The 17,051-nt window shown below is 51.6% G+C and overlaps 5 protein-coding genes across 5 annotated transcripts; 1 reads left to right on the plus strand and 4 right to left on the minus strand.

Moving 5' to 3' along the window:
* Positions 1–278: 278 nt before the first annotated feature.
* On the minus strand, positions 279–1,864 carry HER10_EVM0000567 (FAD binding domain-containing protein; the record flags this gene model as incomplete). The annotated part of the gene is made up of 2 exons (XM_035470342.1): positions 279–1,706; positions 1,769–1,864. The coding sequence occupies 2 exons, from the start codon at positions 1,862–1,864 to the stop codon at positions 279–281; spliced, it is 1,524 nt and encodes a 507-aa protein (XP_035326467.1).
* A 2,089-nt stretch (positions 1,865–3,953) lies between these two features.
* On the minus strand, positions 3,954–5,095 carry HER10_EVM0008961 (uncharacterized protein). Its single transcript, XM_035478466.1, has one exon. The coding sequence runs from the start codon at positions 5,004–5,006 to the stop codon at positions 4,041–4,043; it is 966 nt and encodes a 321-aa protein (XP_035327109.1). The 5' UTR covers positions 5,007–5,095; the 3' UTR covers positions 3,954–4,040.
* A 4,372-nt stretch (positions 5,096–9,467) lies between these two features.
* On the plus strand, positions 9,468–11,915 carry HER10_EVM0009296 (WSC domain-containing protein; the record flags this gene model as incomplete). Its single annotated transcript, XM_035478787.1, has 1 exon — positions 9,468–11,915. One exon carries the CDS (start codon positions 9,468–9,470, stop codon positions 11,913–11,915), a length of 2,448 nt encoding a protein of 815 aa, XP_035327141.1.
* Positions 11,916–12,292: 377 nt separating this feature from the next.
* Positions 12,293–13,960, minus strand: HER10_EVM0004101 (MFS multidrug transporter; the record flags this gene model as incomplete). The annotated part of the gene is made up of 3 exons (XM_035473755.1): positions 12,293–13,291; positions 13,357–13,743; positions 13,808–13,960. 3 exons carry the CDS (start codon positions 13,958–13,960, stop codon positions 12,293–12,295), a joined length of 1,539 nt encoding a protein of 512 aa, XP_035326750.1.
* Positions 13,961–14,741: 781 nt separating this feature from the next.
* On the minus strand, positions 14,742–16,604 carry HER10_EVM0001588 (HET domain-containing protein; the record flags this gene model as incomplete). Its single annotated transcript, XM_035471332.1, has 1 exon — positions 14,742–16,604. The coding sequence occupies one exon, from the start codon at positions 16,602–16,604 to the stop codon at positions 14,742–14,744; it is 1,863 nt and encodes a 620-aa protein (XP_035326546.1).
* Between the last annotated feature and the right edge of the window lie 447 nt (positions 16,605–17,051).

Below are 17,051 nucleotides of genomic sequence, written 5' to 3' on the forward strand. Positions count from 1 at the left end.
AAAACATCCATCCAAATCAAGCACCAGCCTCTTTATTAGCAAGCTAATTGAGGCCAGTCTACAGTACATCACGAGCCAACATGGCAATTATGAGTTGACTTTCCAACATTGTGGCTATGGGAAAAGCGGATCTTGTGAATGCAATTAGCATCGTCGATGCATGTTGATCGTGCAAAGGTATAATGTACCTACATGGGTGGAATCATGTACAAATAGTTGATTGAAAAGATTCGTATCACCAAGGAGGCATGTCTGGAAACTTCAAGAACCGACAAGTCTTATGCCTTGAAATATCCCCTCCATAGCCTTTCCAACAACCTCTCCGGGTCGTAGACATCGGAAACTCTTCTCAAACGGTCGTGGTTCTCGGATCCATAGCCTCCATAGACATCCTGATACTTGCCCGCGTAGTTCATGTAAATGTACTTTGCGGCAAGGCCTCTCGCCTCTGCAAGAGTATCAATCTCATCAATCAGCTTTGCGACACTTTCCTCCACGAGGCAGTCCAATTTAGACGTCTCCCAGTGCGTGGTGACCTGAATATGAACGAGCGGGCCACCTTCAGGCGCGAGCCCGAGGGCATTGCCGCCATTCTTCTGCATCGCCTCGATGATGTTGGTTGAGATCGGCTGATACACGAGCAGAGGTGACAATGTTGTGTTTGTTTTGCCGGCGGCAGCCATAAGATCCTGGGCATGAGCCTGCCACAACGGGATGATGTCCTGAAGGAACTGGGCCGAGCCCTCTTTGAGGAAGATAGAAGTACCTGACCACGACTTGCGCATACCGTAGGGCTCTGAAAGGTTGATCGTATGAGTAGAAACGTTGGCCACTAGTGTCGTTGTCGAAACAGCCCCGGGAACGGCAATCGCGTCAGCGAAGACGGGTGGCACATCTTCTGCAACCACTGGAGGTTTAGCGTGATACATGTAGTTCGCAATGATGTCGCCATAGCCTGGAAAGTTCGCAATCACGAAGAACGTGTGTGCATCGTGGTCTGATGGTAGACCATCAACAACCAGGTCGACGAATGCCGGCACGAGATCTGAACTGGAAGCTAGAGTGTAGATGGGGTTGTAAAGCCACACATCTCCCTGCTCGAAAGCGACGAGGTCGAACCGGGTCACGACGCCAAAGTTAGAGCCTCCACCCCCACGAAGTGCCCAGTATAAGTCGGGGTTCTCAGACGTGGAGGCGTCGACAATCTCACCCGACGCCAGGACGACTTCGAAGTTGCGCACGTTGTCGCAAGCCCATCCATACTCGCCCGAGAAGAAGGATATACCGCCTCCTAGGATGAGCCCACTGACGCCAACATCATTGACCCTGCCCCCAACGACGGCGAGACCCAGTGGATCAAGCACCTGTGAGACGTTGTACCAGCGGTTTCCGGGTCCGATGGACACGGTCCGACGGTCATCTGACACCGTCACCTTGTTAATGCGTGCGAGGTCGATGGTGACACCGTCTTCGATATTCGATCCTCCTGCGAACGCCGTGTGGCCGCCGCTCTTGACTGTGAACTGTGCTTCGAGAGAAGTGAGGATTTTGATAATTTCGGAGACATCTTCCGCGCTTTCAGGCGTTGCAAAGCATGCTGGATGAACTTCAGCTTGAGGTGCTGACCAGTAGTTGTTGGAAATGGCGTACTGCGTCGAATTGGGATATGACACCTTTCCCGGTAATCGATCAGAGAGAACCATGCACTAAAAGTTGTTTAACATTAGCTTGGTTTCCCCCGATTGATTTTTCTGGAAAGCCTACATACTGCGTCGTCAGATCTCATGCGCAAGTTAAGAAGTTCGGCCGTAACGCCTAGCTGCATCGCAGCAATAGACACTGGTCCGGCGAGTGAGGTTCTCATCTCGTCCGAAAGATGCCCTCAAGAGCGTTGGGATTACGGAAAGGCGTCTTGGTCCAAACGCGGTCTGCTATCCTTGTACAATAGGAAACTAAACTTTTCCACTCCTACGAGGTCACTCTCCATCTATATGGCTCACTGGAAAGAAAAGTCGTTGTGTCTGAGATTAGCGAAGTAGCGCGTGGTCAACAAACATTCCAATGGACTCCGCCAAGCCCGCCAGCGACAGAAGGACGTCAACGGTTCCATAACCGCGTCGATGATTGGTGTAGCCATTGAAGCTTAACACATTTCGCCCGCGACCAACGCAGCAGTTCACAAGACTAACGATTTAGGGCTGGTGCTGATGGTTCCGGTCTTGGGTTGCATTCGCGTGGCGCGGGTTGGAGTAGCTCCGGCACGCGCCTCTGCCGGGGTTAATGGTCGAGTCCCAGGGGTTTGGCAAAGAGCAAACATCGGAAATCGTACCATAACCAACGGTTGGAGCCCTGAAGCGTTCATCTCGGATAGATGTCATCCGGCGCAAATAATTACACTCTGTGGGTGGCATTTAGTCAGGTGGGCGGAGCAGCATATGCTGTGCCGTTGGTCCGCGTTGTCAACCATTTAACAGGGCAGGCTTTAAACGATAGCACGTCTGCCATGAGTCTTTGAAGATGTTTGCACTTGAGTTTTGACAAGATTCCGTGCAGCGCAATTCAGTCTCATTTTTAGTCGGGTTTCCCGTGCGTGGATCGCCTCGGTTGGTTGGGAGCGTGCGATTTGATCTGACTGGCGACGAAATCGAAACAGCAAACCGACTGACCAACGAACAAACGAGCAAATATGTGAACGATTTAACAATTGAGCAGACAACCATGCAAACACTGGGCATGGGAGATTGCAACCCCTGCATTGGGCACTGCGATTTACATCCTCCAAGTTACGGATTGGACGCGGACCGTTGTGGTTGCTCAAGCGTCAATTTAGTCTTAGGCGGACCGCGCATTCACTACATCTTCTGAGAACTGACTTGTGATGTAAGACCTTGGTGAAAAACGACTTACTCTCTAATAGATAGTCTGAATTTGTGCGTAATGTGCCATTTTAGGACTCAATCACTGTCGTTGGAGTAGCTCCAGGCGCCAATAGCACTTTGATGATATCTTAAGGCCTTCGGGCCACATATTGGAAAGGCTTAGGAGACGGATGGCGCGAAAACAGGTAGGCAGCAAGTCTGACTTGACCCACGAAGAATCCAAACCTTTTTCTGCCACAGTAAAGAATTCGCGATCCCAAAATCCGACAACCATACATATGAGCACTTTCTACTAGAAATACTTGGACTTTTTAAGATGCCGGCAGCTGAAAAATAGAACAATTGTCAGGACCCAGCATCATAACGTTGACTAAGGTGCATAAAGAGGACAATTATCATGTCTTTGCGGGGGCCGGAAGAGGCTCTGAAGATAAGTATGGAGTTTCTTAATAGCTGTAGCCGAAGTATCAAGTGTAGTCAAATACTCTCGATAAAGAAAAGAATTGCCTGGATTCTCTCTCTTCTCGTTGGCCTTGACATCGTTTCCTTGATCATCGCTTAGATGTACCAGCAATTTTAGTCTTGAAACAACCCCGCGGGTTGCCACGTCGTTTAGATCAGACGACAGCGGGTCCCCGCTGTACGGCATTGATAGCCTGCCGCTTGCTTTACCTCAAACTTAAGCATAGAAGATCTTATTGGGAACGCTGATTATAGCGCACGTCCTATAGGGAGAGTAAGGGAGGCCCCGATGAACAGTCTTTTCACAGCCCGCAGGCTTTCATCAGGTTTTGCAACCGAGTTGCAGCTTTAGCACCTTGCGTCATGGTCATCGTGTGGCCAAGCCGCTCGGAGAGTCGATAATTGCCGACGCCAGCAGTTCTTATTCACCTAGTTGTTTTCGATAGACTTTGAGAAAAACTTAACTCGGCAAGCGTGTCACATGTATGGTGGGCAACGTAATGGTCAAAAATTGGGTTTTTTGTATACCGGTGCAAGTAGTGCAATCAAGCCTCTACTGCGCTCTCCAGCTGGCTCAACAAGCCAAGTATGTTCGTTCCTCTAAAGTAGGTAGTATGATACAAAGAAGTGTCCGACACGTGATGGTCTATGTACAACAACGCCGCTGCTCAACTCCACAAATGCTGTGATGCTCTTGATTTATGCGCGAACGAAACGCGACTTGGTGGACCAACCCCAGGACTCAACGTCACGCTTGCTCATGGCGGCAACGCTCTCGGCGTAGTCGCCGGTGCCGTGGGAGGGGTCAGCGTCGGTGGCCGTGCAAGTAGGGCCGGAGTTGTAGGTGCCGAGGGCGCCGTTGACGGAAGAGAACTTCTGCTTCTCCTTGGTGGTGGCGAGCATGTTGGTGGCAGCCTCAGTGGTCCAGCCGTTGATGAAGTCGCCGTGGGAGCACCAAGCAGGGCCGCAGGCGAGCTTGAATGGCGCGGTGCCGCTCCAGCCGTTGGGCAGAACCTTGCGGAGGTCGTAGCGGATGGAGAAGCGGAGCTGAGGCATAGACTTCATGCCGGAGGGGCAGCTGCCACCGCGCTTGGTCTTGTAGGCGGTCTCGAGGGTCTCGGTGTTGACGCACTGGGGGAAGTAGAGGAGCTGCTGGAGGTGGGTGCCGCAGGTGGAGGAGGGGAAACCGTTGGCATCGGTGCTGCCGCCGCCGCCGTTCTCGCAGGCCCACGAGGACTGGGCGTCGGCGATCATGTCGCCCTCGGTGGTGGCGGTGGCCTTGCCGGCAACCATCTGGAGGTTCTGGGGGATAGCGACCTCGGCCTCAGTCTCGCCAAGGTTGTAGTAGGCGCTGAAGCGCGAGAGAGGCATGGGCTCGTAGGTCTTGCCGCCGTCGGTGGTGTAGAGCGGCGTGGGGATCCAGTAGACGGACAAGTCGTTGGGGTTCTCGGCGTTGGTGCAGCCCTTTTGGAGCTCGGCGCTGGTCTTGGTGTTGATGGTGACGGCGTCGGAGCCGAAGAAGGAGTGCAAGTGAGACTTGTCGTACTGGCCGGGGTAGACAATGGGATCGATGTTCTTGGTCATGAACGGGGAGGCAACGTTGACCTGGGTGTAGGCCTGGGCCAGGCCGGCGAGGAGGCCGGTAGCGAAAAGAAGGGAAGACATCCTGTGTCTGTAAAACGAACGAAGAAGTTAAAAAAGTGAGTAAAAGGTAGGGAAATAAGGAGGGAATGCGACAAGGAACGAAACGTTGGAGAGCAAGAGAATGACCGAACAGGAAGCCATATGAGACGAAAGCCCTTCCAACTTCTTATAAAGTATTCTCAGCTCAACTCTCAATACTGGACCATGGCCCATCGCTGTGCCTTGTCGTCCAGAAAGGGATACTCGACGTAATCAAGCCCCTTCTAAATTTCCGACCAAGTTTCACGCCATCGCCTTTGGCAGCGGCATGCAGCCGAAAAGGGAACCACGTTCGTGGGGCATCCCGTTTTGTCCAAAGTGAATTAACTTGGCAGAGCCGCACGATGCCTGCCATGGATTAGTTTCCAAAAGTTGATTGGACATGGACCACACTCAAGTTTACTAGCGTCTGTGTTATTCCATTGTTATCCGCTTTTTCGTCCGATGCGACGATGAGAACAGTCCGGGAGATCAGCCCATTCGTAAATTCCCAGCAACAATAGCCGGGGACTCTTCTATTTTCCACCACGATCTATGACTTCTGCACCTTCTGTTGGTCGCACACACTCAAATATCAAGCTTATTGTTCATCCAGATCATAGTACTCCGTACGGTATCCCACGCTTGAACATTTTGAATGCGTTGTGTCTGAACGTACGACTGTTTCCCACTAACAATCCTCTATCTGAGAAGTTGGCAACCTTATCAGCAACTCTAACCCCCTGGCTCGTATCAACAGGGATGGCTGAGCAGAGGCTCACATTTACAACGTGGTCCACCCACCGGAGATCTCAAGTCATGCAGTAAGCAGCAGACCCGTCAGGACTAGAATGTCTGCTATTCCCCAGTCGTTCTTAAGATCAACATTACAGAGGCTAGATCCCCAAATCTTAAATGGTGAATTGACCACTGGCTGTATCAGAGATACAAACAATCAGGCGTGCGTTTGATCTTGACACCACGAAGCTGATGTTGATGAGGTCGGCACTCTTGGACAGCATTGGACATGTATTTTGAGAAAGCGGTGGACGTGACTTCGATGACACCCTCCCACAGGCAAAGTCAAGGTGTTCCTTCGTATTCCGGCTGGGACCTTCACCTGAGAACCCAGTTTACCGAATCCGACAATCGGCGGAAAGGGATTTGCAGACGGGTCATGATCGTTCAGGGGCTCGTGTTCTTTTTTTTTTTCTTAACCTTAGGTAAGCGGTATCTGGCTCCCGGGTAAGTCGGTATGTGGGCGCATCGAAGGAACGCTCTTCTAAGCGACGTCGGCTAAGATATATGAAAATTTGGTCTGACGACTGGGCAGAAAATAGACATGTCGCGTCATCGATAAGTCTTCATTCATTTCGGACCACAACGTCCTGGGAGGGGCCATCGAGAATCAATATGGACAGCTCGGTGAAGACATAGTAAAATAGGATGACTTTCCCGAACTTCGGGGCCGGGCAATCGGCACAGAAGAAAAGTTTGGACTCTTGGATGGGGTTGCTAGGGGGTGCTTGTCTGTCAACAAGTGGGGATAATGCGACTTGTAGGCATAGACCATCTAGTTGGGTAGGCCATCCCCCTTTTTACACGACAATTCTCGGCGGCTATCCGTTCAGTCAGGTCTGAAAGAATCCAGAATCTTTAAGAAGCGAGGAGTAAGCTTGCCTAAACGCCAACCGCAAGCCCCTTTAATTATTGGACTCGATGTTCAATCCCTGTCTGCACATGGGTCTTGCGGACGCTTTCCTTTTTGCGGATAGCCACCACCCTACACTCGTTGGCCTGCATTATCGCCCGTTTCAAAACTTTTGCATCCCTGAAACAGGATGCCTTGTCGCGACCATGTTATTCAAGAAACGTAAATCGATTCTGTCATGAACCAAATTTTTGCCACTCTCCTCATGTTACCAAGTACGATCACCGTAAAGAGTGTTAAGGAAGATTGCCTCCCGTCAGGGAAAACAACAAGTAGCCGATGACGGCATTCGCGTCCAAGGCCTCCCGCGGGTCTATAGAGATACTGCGACGGAGATTGAATCAACAAAGAAAAGCAGTAACTCAACACGCTTAGGTGCAGCGAGAACACATGACTCAGCAATACAGATCTTGTACGATGTACTGCGTTCTCACTGAAAGTCATACGCGGTCAGTTACGTTGAGTGGGGGCCATCGAATGAATAATGATTTTGACTCTCTACTCTTTAGTCCAAGAAACCAGAGGGTGCCTCGACATGTAATTAGATATGCTGTAGGGAAATTGGAACATCCGACGACCGTGCTCAAAGTAAACAGTTTTCTGAAAAGCCCACCTGATGATTGCGGAATAGAGAGCAAGCCAGGAGGACACTTGAATGATGTGTAGAATATCCATTGAACACCCGCAGTAGCAAGTAACTTCCGAGTTACTGGACTTTGCATGCAGCATCGCCAGCGACGCCCTGTACCCAGTGCACATACTTGTAAGCCTGCTGAGACCGCCTGCAAGGCGGAGCCGCCTGCTCAGGAGGGCATCCATCGACAAGGATACACGTCGGAGGAGGACCATTATATTTTCAAGTCAACTCCGTAAGCGTGGGGAGAAGAAACGTTCACGAGACCCGACAGAGACTATCACTGGGGCATATGGGCCTTCGCATCCCTTAATCAAATCCGAGTCAGGGGCGTTACAGTCTCTGTACAGATATCTGTACAGGAGATTACTTCAGGGATTTGGTCTCTTTGATCGGTACAACCTACACCAAGCTTACTGAATGTCCTCTCAATTTATCAATGTAGCAAGTGATAGCGAGTCTCGGTTGTCCATGGGAGATGATCCCAAAGTTATCTCTTACTCGGGAGAGAAATACATGATACTAAATTTCCAGCCTGATCAGGCTGGCACCATCATGGTGATGCTTGGCCAACCGAGGGCGCAGAATGAAAATAGATGACTCGCTGTACGACCCATCTCATCTCATTCCTTGCTCAGAATCCGGTTGCACGATCTTTGGGCGCGATTTGACCGGTGTGTGCAGACACCGTCACACAGCTCATGCGACTAGTTGAAGCTGTGCTAAGCTTTGAGATATGTCTGTTTCCCGTCTGCCTCAGTGGACGCCTCCTCAGCCACTGTACTACCGCCGCAGGGTCAGTCACGCCACGAACTTACCCCTGGGATGGTATCATCGAATGAGGAAGCGTCAAAGACAGTCTTGCGGCAATCAATGACGAGACCTGTCTCTCAAAATCCCAGCTGAATAGCCGGCGTGGCCCGGCAAGGCTTCGTTTGGCGCCTCAGAAGGCACGCTGTACAACGCTCGAAAAACAAGACTTCAATACGGTAGGGATACATATGTAGCGTTCGGTCCGAGTTCACGTGGAATGTTTGTAGAACGCTCTGCCAAGGGATTGTTGTGAAATACCACGGGGTCGGCACAAGATTGATTCCCAGGGCTCCCAGGGGAGTTTCTGCATTCCACGCCCGCAAATGCCGGATAATCTTAGACATTACGGCGCCAATATTGCCGACATCATCCGGCAATACCACGCTAACCCTTTCCTCACGGGACTCAAGGTGGCGCATCCGAGTAAGACAATGTCTTATCCAGGAAAACGGCACAAGTGCGGAGAGCGCGGTGAGTTCCAGACCGCGATTAACAGTAATGACCCAGTTCTACGGCCCGAGGCCGCGTCGACACATAGCTGGATATGTCGGATTGTGACTCGGCATACGCTCTTTTGAGAACGAATGTCCGGCTGAACATGACGAGTCTTTCTGAATTTGAAGTTGCTGTAGACTCCGTTCAAATTGGGATGTGCAGTTGAGAAAATGGTATTTCCGGTGCTTTAGGCTTTGTTCAAGGGAATTAAGGTGGTTAAGGTTCGTTTCCGAGAAACATCGCACTCCATTCTGAGCCCTTCGTGCAACAATAACACGAATCGCCTCTCTTTACGCGACTGAATTCTGATGTTTCTTGGTGCCAACCAGCATAGTCCGAGCCAAGCCAAGGACTTTCCTGGCCAACTATCCCTCTTCACCCTTTGCAAGGAGAGGTAGGGCTAGATCATGATGATCGGGAGCTAACGTCCGCAGGTAGACCCTCGCACAACAGGACAGAGGCGAAGCATCGCCTACTACTAGGCTCAGATGAGGCATGAAGAGGACATTGCTGCATTCTTCGAGGTGGTTCCGTTTTTCAGGGGCGACTATGGCATCGAAAAGCTTCAGAGAGCATTCTCAGTCTTCTATTTCCAGACAATGTCAACACGATGGCAAACGAAATCCGAGATAAAAAGACGGCAATATTGCCTCCTCAGACGTCTTTCTTTTCACTCTCATCATCACGATAATCACGACATTCTTTCCTTGCCCTTGGGCCACATTCATTCTTTCAGTTTGACCTCATTTCTCTCGCTAACCGCCAGAGGTCTAGTCACTCTTTAGTAATCACTCTTGTCACTCTCTTCGCAATGGCGCTCCGCTCTATCGCGGCCGTTGCCATCTTGGCCCAGGGATCTGCGGCTCAGGTTCTCGGACTCCCGATTCCCACTCTTCCCATTAACGTCGGTCTCACCACAACAATTGCAGGCGTGGGCGTCGGCGCCAATGTTGGCAACACTGTCAGTGTCAGCATCGGCCTCGGTGGTGTTGCCACCGTTGTTGCTGGCGTTGGATCCACGATCGCCGCCTCTGTTGGTGCCGCCGGAGCCACTGTCACTGCTGGTGTCAACTCAGGAGGCGTTGCAGCCTCAGTCGGTGCTGGCGGCCTCCCGGTCACCGTCGGAGCCGGAACTAACGGAGTCGGTGTCGGTATTGGGGGTGTTGCCACTGTCGGCATCGGTGGTGGTGGCGTCAGCGTTGCTCTCCCCGTCGGAACCCTCGTTCTCAACCCCGTGCCCGTTGTCTCAACCCTTCCCGGAGGAGGTGTCACGACTGTTTTCCCGTCTACAACAGTCAGCTCTGTTGCCTCAAGCGTCACCTCAACTGTGGCCGTAGCCACCTCATCCTCAACGGCCGCAGGTAGCACAGGTGCTTCCACTGTCTCCTCCGCCACCACCGGAGTCACCAGCGTGCCCTCCGTCTCCACCAGCGTTGGATCTGCTACGACCTCTGTTGGCACCACCAGCGTCGCCTCTTCCTTCACCTCGACTGTCCTCTCTACCTCCAGCTTCGTCAGCGGCAGCAGCACCATCGTGACTACCCTCTCAAGCGTCACCTCGGGCGTCACCAGTGTCCCCTCGGTCACCACGAGCATCGGATCAGGCACCTCTTCTGTCATCACCACCAGCGTTCCTTCTTCCTTCACATCCACAATCTTGTCCACATCGAGCTTCACCAGCGATGGCAGCACCTTTGTCACAACCATCAGCTCTACGTCCGAGGGCGTCACCAGCGTTCCCACCACGTCCACCATTGACACGCAATCCTCTTCCTTCAGCTCTACCTCCACCTCCACCTCCAGTGCTGCCGCGTCTTCCAGCGCGTCTGTCAACCCTCTGACCGTCGGTGATGCGAGCTACTTGGGCTGCTTCCGCTCTCCCACAAGCTTCCCGACCTTTGTTCTCACTCAGTCTGCTGCGTCCATGACCATCGAGCGCTGCGTTGCTGCTTGCCCGTCCAGCAAGTACGTCGGTCTCTTCGCCAATGATTGCTTCTGTGGCTCAACTGTGGACTCTGTCAACGAGATCTCCGTTCCTGATGACCAGTGCAACATTCCCTGCGGTGGCAACAGCGCTGAGCGTTGCGGTGGCCAGGTCGGACTGACCAGACGTCAACTCATTGGCCTCAACGTCCGCTTCACCATCTACATCCGTCTCGGACTGGCTGGTGGAACCACCGCGTCTGCGACTGTTACTACTTCTTTCACAACCACGACTACTGGAACCGTCACTTCTTGCCCTCCTGGAGTCTTGACTTGTGCCATCGGATCTCTCACCACCGGCGTTACCACCGTCACAACCACCTACTGCCCTACCGAGACTCCCGCGCCCAACCCCTGCAGCAACGGACAGTGCTACGGCCAGCCCTGCTACGGCGACGACTGCTACAAGAAGCTCGTTTGCTACGGTGACTACGTCAGCTTCGACTACCCCTGCTACGGTGATGAGTGCCGCCGTCGCCTTGTGTGCGTGGACGGACTCTGCCACCCGGAGACTTGCAGCGGATACGACTGCGGCCGCAAGATCATCTGCAAGAGTGGACTTTGCGGATACTCTCAGTGCCAGGGAGACGAGTGCATCAAGGAGAAGATCACCTGCTACGGCAACGCCTGCAAGATCGAGACCTGCTCAGGAGACGAGTGCTACAAGAAGTACGTCTGCACTGGCGACATGTGCGAGCACGAGACCTGCCCGTACACCGACGTCAACAAGAAGTACGAGTGCACCGACGACAAGTGCAAGGTCGTCACGCCTTGCAACGGTAACTGCCCCAAGCCCCAGCCGCCGAGCACCCTTCCGTACCCCACCGGCACCGCCCCGGCCATGCCTCCCGCCAGCCCTCCGGCCAACCCCCCGGCTGTGCCTACTGCTACTCCCCCTGTCGGACAGCCTCCTTTGAACCCTACCGTGCCGGTCTCGCCTCCCGTCAACTCTGCTCTGCCCCCTGTTGGTGCACCTCCTTCAGGAGCGCCTCCTTCCGGCCCTGCAGTTACGCCCCCGGCCGGCCAGCCTCCTTTGAACCCTTCCGTGTCGGTCTCGCCTCCCGTCAACTCTGCTCAGCCCCCTGCTGGTCAGCCCCCTGCCAACCCTCCCGCAGGCCAGCCCTCCGTCAACCCCACGGCACCCGGCGGTGGTGTTCCCACAGGAGGCGCCAAGCCCCCTGTTGTTACCGTTGCCGGTTCCAGCAGATCTTCTGTTCCATTCAGCTTCGTCGGCATGGCTCTGTGCGCGGTTGCTGGAGTCGTCTTCCTGTTGTAAGAGAATCCGGTGATCAAAAGACTCTATTTCTCATGTACTGGCTCTTCGAATCGAGGGGCTTGCTTATTCACTTCTTTCAACGGGCTCTACATATGGGTTGCGTATCTTACAACATTGGGTTCATGGTTGACTTCAGGTCTAGCTAGGATGGTGGTCGTTTCCAGACGGCCGTAGTAATTGTTCTTGGTCTATTCCACTGCTTTAAGTTCGGGTGTTCGTTGTGAATCTAGATTAATCGGGGATCTAATGACTGGAGACATGATGAAATTCAACGCATTCTGCAAACCATTTGCGTACACTGTTCCTAAGACTCCTGATATATCTGATCATCATCCTCTGTAATTGGCCATGGCGATACCTGCAATACCTAAAAGTACTCAATTTTGAGCTCCTCGTCCTAGAGCCCGTATCTTCGCGCCCCAAAGCCAAAGAAAGATGGGGCATGGCAGTCCAACTCCTATAAATACGAATGCCAGCAGACTATTGCCCCAGCCATATCCGAGCCTGGTGAATAGTTGCGGGGCGAAGATGGGGAAAGCGAAACCAAACACGTTGGACAGCATACGTGCTGCCGCGCTTGCCGATGCAGCGTGTTTGAACTCGTCAATCAGGTAAGCGTTTATTGCAGACCCCGTGATGAACGTTCCGCAAGTAAAGATAGCGGCGCCGACATCCACGAATGACCAATGCATGCCCCTCTCTGCCGCCCATCCATACCAGAATAAACCAACGGGGAGGAGAATGACTCCAATGATGAGGTAGGGCACTCGAAATTCTGGGGTTGTCTCGCCATTGGATCGGTCTTGGAGGCGTCGGAACATGTAGTCCATGAGTGGACCTCCAGCCTGCGAAGAAACTGTGATCCCAATGGCTAGAGCAATGTAGTTGAACGTGCTTTGGGTCTCCGATTGGCCGTATCTGTCCATCCACAGGCTGGCAAATGACGAGAGAACGAGAACGTAAAGACCGAAACTAATTGCCCAGATCCATGATATCATCAGGATGATCGGTCGGTGAGTAAGAATTTCGATCGGTCTTAGAAGATGGATTGATAATTCCTTGAAAAGCCCCCTTTGAACGACTCCGTTCCATGGAGGAGCGAAGCGACTGCGGCCGCTCGAGGACTGGCTTTCAACTTTGCGCTGAAGCAATATCGGCGTGTAGGTCTCGTCAACCAAAAAGTATGCGACCAATGTAATCCCCCCTGAGAACATGGACAATATCCAGAATAGCCAAGGCCATTCGATATGATCCGACACAAGCCCGCCGACGATGGGGCCGAGCGCTGGGCCAAAGTATGGGATGAACGATGCGATCGCAAGAGATTTACCACGGTCTTTGGCCCGGTACATGTCAGCCATGATGGGACCTGTCAACTATCGACCATCGTCAGTTAATACCTATGTAGGAATTAGTGAAAATGCAATAGGGGTTCAAATACCACTACACCAGCACTGGCTCCGCAACCGGATAGGAACCTTCCGGCAATCATCAACGGCGCACTCTTTCCGACGGGACAGAGTGCATTCCAAAGCTGATAGAAGCAACACGAACCAATCCAGACAGGCTTTCTCCCATACATCTCAGACAAAGCTGCGATCAGGAAAGGGGCAAATGCTTGGCCCAAAACGAATAGCGAGAAAGTAGTTTGTGTTGTGGTAGCACTTATACCAAGATCTCGAGATATTTGTGGTAGAGCGGACGCCATCATGCTGGTTGACATGAGAGTGATCAACTGCCCAGTTGAAATCAGTACCGCAATTGTAAGCTTGCGATGCGTCGGCCAGTTGTATGGATCATGGGGGTCTTCTAGGCTGTCCCAAGTCGCCTTTTCCCTCGGAATAGGGTTAGTGAGGAACTTGGAGTCGCAAGAATCATAGCCATATGCTTACTCCATACTTCTCGTACAGCTCTCGCAATACTGGTCGACACGAGTTTGGTCCTGATATCGCTTCGGTATTATGGTTCATGTCGTTATTTCTTACCGTGTTCTGGGACATTCTCCCCGTAAGTCCAGCGTGCTTCTCGACATCTGTGAGACTCATGTTCCGAGACTGAGTTCTCTTAATTTTGACAGAGGAAGTTTCGCAATGAAGTCAGTGTCCTGATCTTGAAAACTGCGGCTGGGTGACGTTTTTTAAACCGTGATGATGACTCCTACTGACCTCGTCTAGTCGATTGCCGACTATTACTCGGCTCCGAGGCCCAGGAGTCGGAATCTGGTAAAGCAGTCCCTGCAGTGCCTAGCTGAATGCAGTATTACGAACTGCAGAGCACGAATCCTTCGGAACTTTTGAGGGACACGTGCGACGAATCACACCTCAAGGGAGATATCATTCAACAAAGTTGACTCCGGTTTTGAGTCAACGTCAAATCATCAATCACCTAGGTGAGTTGACAAGCGCCTCTTCTGCTCTCGGTATTTTCGTAGGTGTTGAATTCGTTTGAGCTCATCCGGCGAATTGTCCTAACGCTTGGGTTTTACACTTGGTAGAGCAAAAGCGAATATACCTAAGTTTGCCAAGGGGGTGGGGAGTGGTCTCTGAGGATGCGATACGTACATTCATGTACACATGCAGTGAAGTGTCCCAAGTGCACTTCTCATCGCGTCATGAGCAGCGAGCATCCTCCAAGGCATCTTCCATAAAATGGAGGATAACAACACGACTGGCCTGTACCTGGAATCTATCACAATGCCGGAATTCAATCTATCATGTCCGTAATTTGATCTTCGTCCCTTGACAAATGGATGTGCAATATATTGCAATCACGGTAGGTGACAAGCAATGATTGATATTCGTGACGAACGTGGAACAAACATTCTTTCTAGTCGTGCTGAGCGCCTGGTAAGATGATGTAGACCGTTGGAGCATCCAGCTTCAACTCCAATCTCCGACCCCACCCCTCTTTGGTCAACTTGTCTAACCGTGCAGGATGATCAATACTTGGGTCCGCAATGTCTTCAGCAACCATTGCGGTGCCTACTACCTGAAGCTTTGCGCCACAGTCCGTGTAGCTGGGCTTACGTCCCCAAAATGTGGAAACCTCTGTTGGTCTAACGAGCAATGCCGTTTTGGTGCCCTGGACCCAGAAAATAAGATCCCCCCCTGCTGCTTGGCCCGAAGCAACCCCCATCTTCCATGATGTCGGATTGTTTATTGAATTGCCAGTGTAGAGCTGATACAACAGAGCCTCTGCTGTATTTTTCGTTCTGAAAGTAGTTTCGAGGTAGATGGAATCCTCACTCGACCCAAGTCTTGACTTCTCCTTTGTTGGCCATGTCAGACATTCCCCTAGTATAGTTCCTTCCATGTACCTGTCATGGTAACTCCATGAGACGGTACTTTTATGATTGAAACAAAGTTTTGATACTTCCGCTTCTGTCTTTCTCAAGATGGCCCTTAAAAGGTCGATGCTTTGCGCAAAGGCAGAGCCAAGATTATGTCGGTAGTTGTCTTGCACTCTGGAAGACCATTCATCAACTTCGCTCAGTTTACCGACGATATCTTTTGCCGAAGGCCCAACAGACTGGATACAACCAATCAAAGACCCCATTATGCGGAAGATTCCGGGTTCATCTTCATTTGTGTCGAATGAAACTACGCCTCCTGTGGTATATGGCCGTATCACTTCTTGAAGTGGTGTGCTCTGCACTCCCATCAGAAGGAATTTCACCAACGTTCCGTATTCGATAATGTCATCCTCTTTTCCTTCCTGAAACATTTGATGGCTGTTCATGAACTCCATAGTGTCTTTCCAGATCTGGAACAGTGATTTGTTGTAATCGATTTTCGGAAAGCCGTGGCCATCCACCGCAAGGCCGATCAACCCATAGATCTTGTCCCTGGGGTCCTTGCAGAGGGCGTGTTTGTGCTGGGAGAGGAGTTTCTTGAGTCTATGAGAGCCTTGAAATCTCTTATCAATTTCCTCATCCAACAGCATAGGTCCTTGCAAAGGAATCTTATGCAGCGTCATCGTCGTGATAAAGTCATTCCAGTACATGGCTGTAGTACCGAAACATACGCGTCTATTCTGGGCAAGCCCAATCTCTTGAATAATCCAGACTCTCTTCCAGTACTCGTCCTTTGCCAACTGAAGCATCATCTTGCGCTGAAGAATCAGACTCGCTGAATCATTTTCACCACGTGGGTGGGAGGTGGTGAAAGAGCGCAAGGGGGCGTCTCGAAAAACGTCGTCAGGCGTCACGCTCGAGACAAGAGGGCTCGTATTTCCACCGTGTGCCGAATAAGCGCTTCCGAGCCAGATCACGACCGTGTCTGCTCTGAAGTATATGTGACTCATGATGGAGACCTGTCTATTGCGCTCCTGTATGTTTAATTGGTTGATACAGATTGCGTCAACCCACAGAAGGCCAACTTCTCCTTGATTTCGGAGATAGAAGAGGGCATCGTGGAGATTCTTGCCCACGGAGAAGGGACGGCCGTTTAGGGCGATTGACTGTGTAACAGCCTCCTCGCCCCATCTGTACGACAAGGCATCATAGGTTGGCCTTGCGCCGAATGCAATGTGCACCAAGTCGCAGCTGATAAGATCCATATCATCGCTTGCAGGGTTGATCCTCAAAAATCTGGTGCAATCGATTCCTTCGTCCAAGGGCTGATACTGGAATGCTTCAGTCTCATCCAGTGGTCTGAATCCAGAACGACGCTTCGACTCGTTGGCTGACATTGCAGATGGAATGTCCGTGACAACTTCTTAGGTCTTCTCAAAACTAGGTACGAAGGTCTATGTGGAGAGGTCATGCGTGGTGACTGAACAAGATTAAGTGAGAACTGTTGGTATTGAAGAGATATCTCTCCAGCTGATTTAAACTACTTAACGAGAAAACGCAATCAGCATGAGTGTCCCTTGTGGAATCAATGAGTAGATCTTGCATTACCCCTCAATTTGGCATCGCCTCATGGAAGCCTTACATTAGGCAGCAGGGCGCTTGATGACGAACTTCGATTGGTGTGGAAGCTCGACCTGCATGAAGGCAACCAACGGCCATTAAATAACACAGCTGGCTATCTGAGACTAAAGCGCGACAGTATTTCATTGGTTTACATAGCCAATCAAGTCTCGATCGAAAATGCTGAACATTCATGTTCTTCGAGATTGACTAGAGAAATGGTT

Source organism: Colletotrichum scovillei, assembly GCF_011075155.1.
Source record: "Colletotrichum scovillei strain TJNH1 chromosome Unknown Contig00011, whole genome shotgun sequence".
In the NCBI taxonomy this organism is placed as follows: Eukaryota; Fungi; Ascomycota; class Sordariomycetes; order Glomerellales; family Glomerellaceae; genus Colletotrichum; species Colletotrichum scovillei.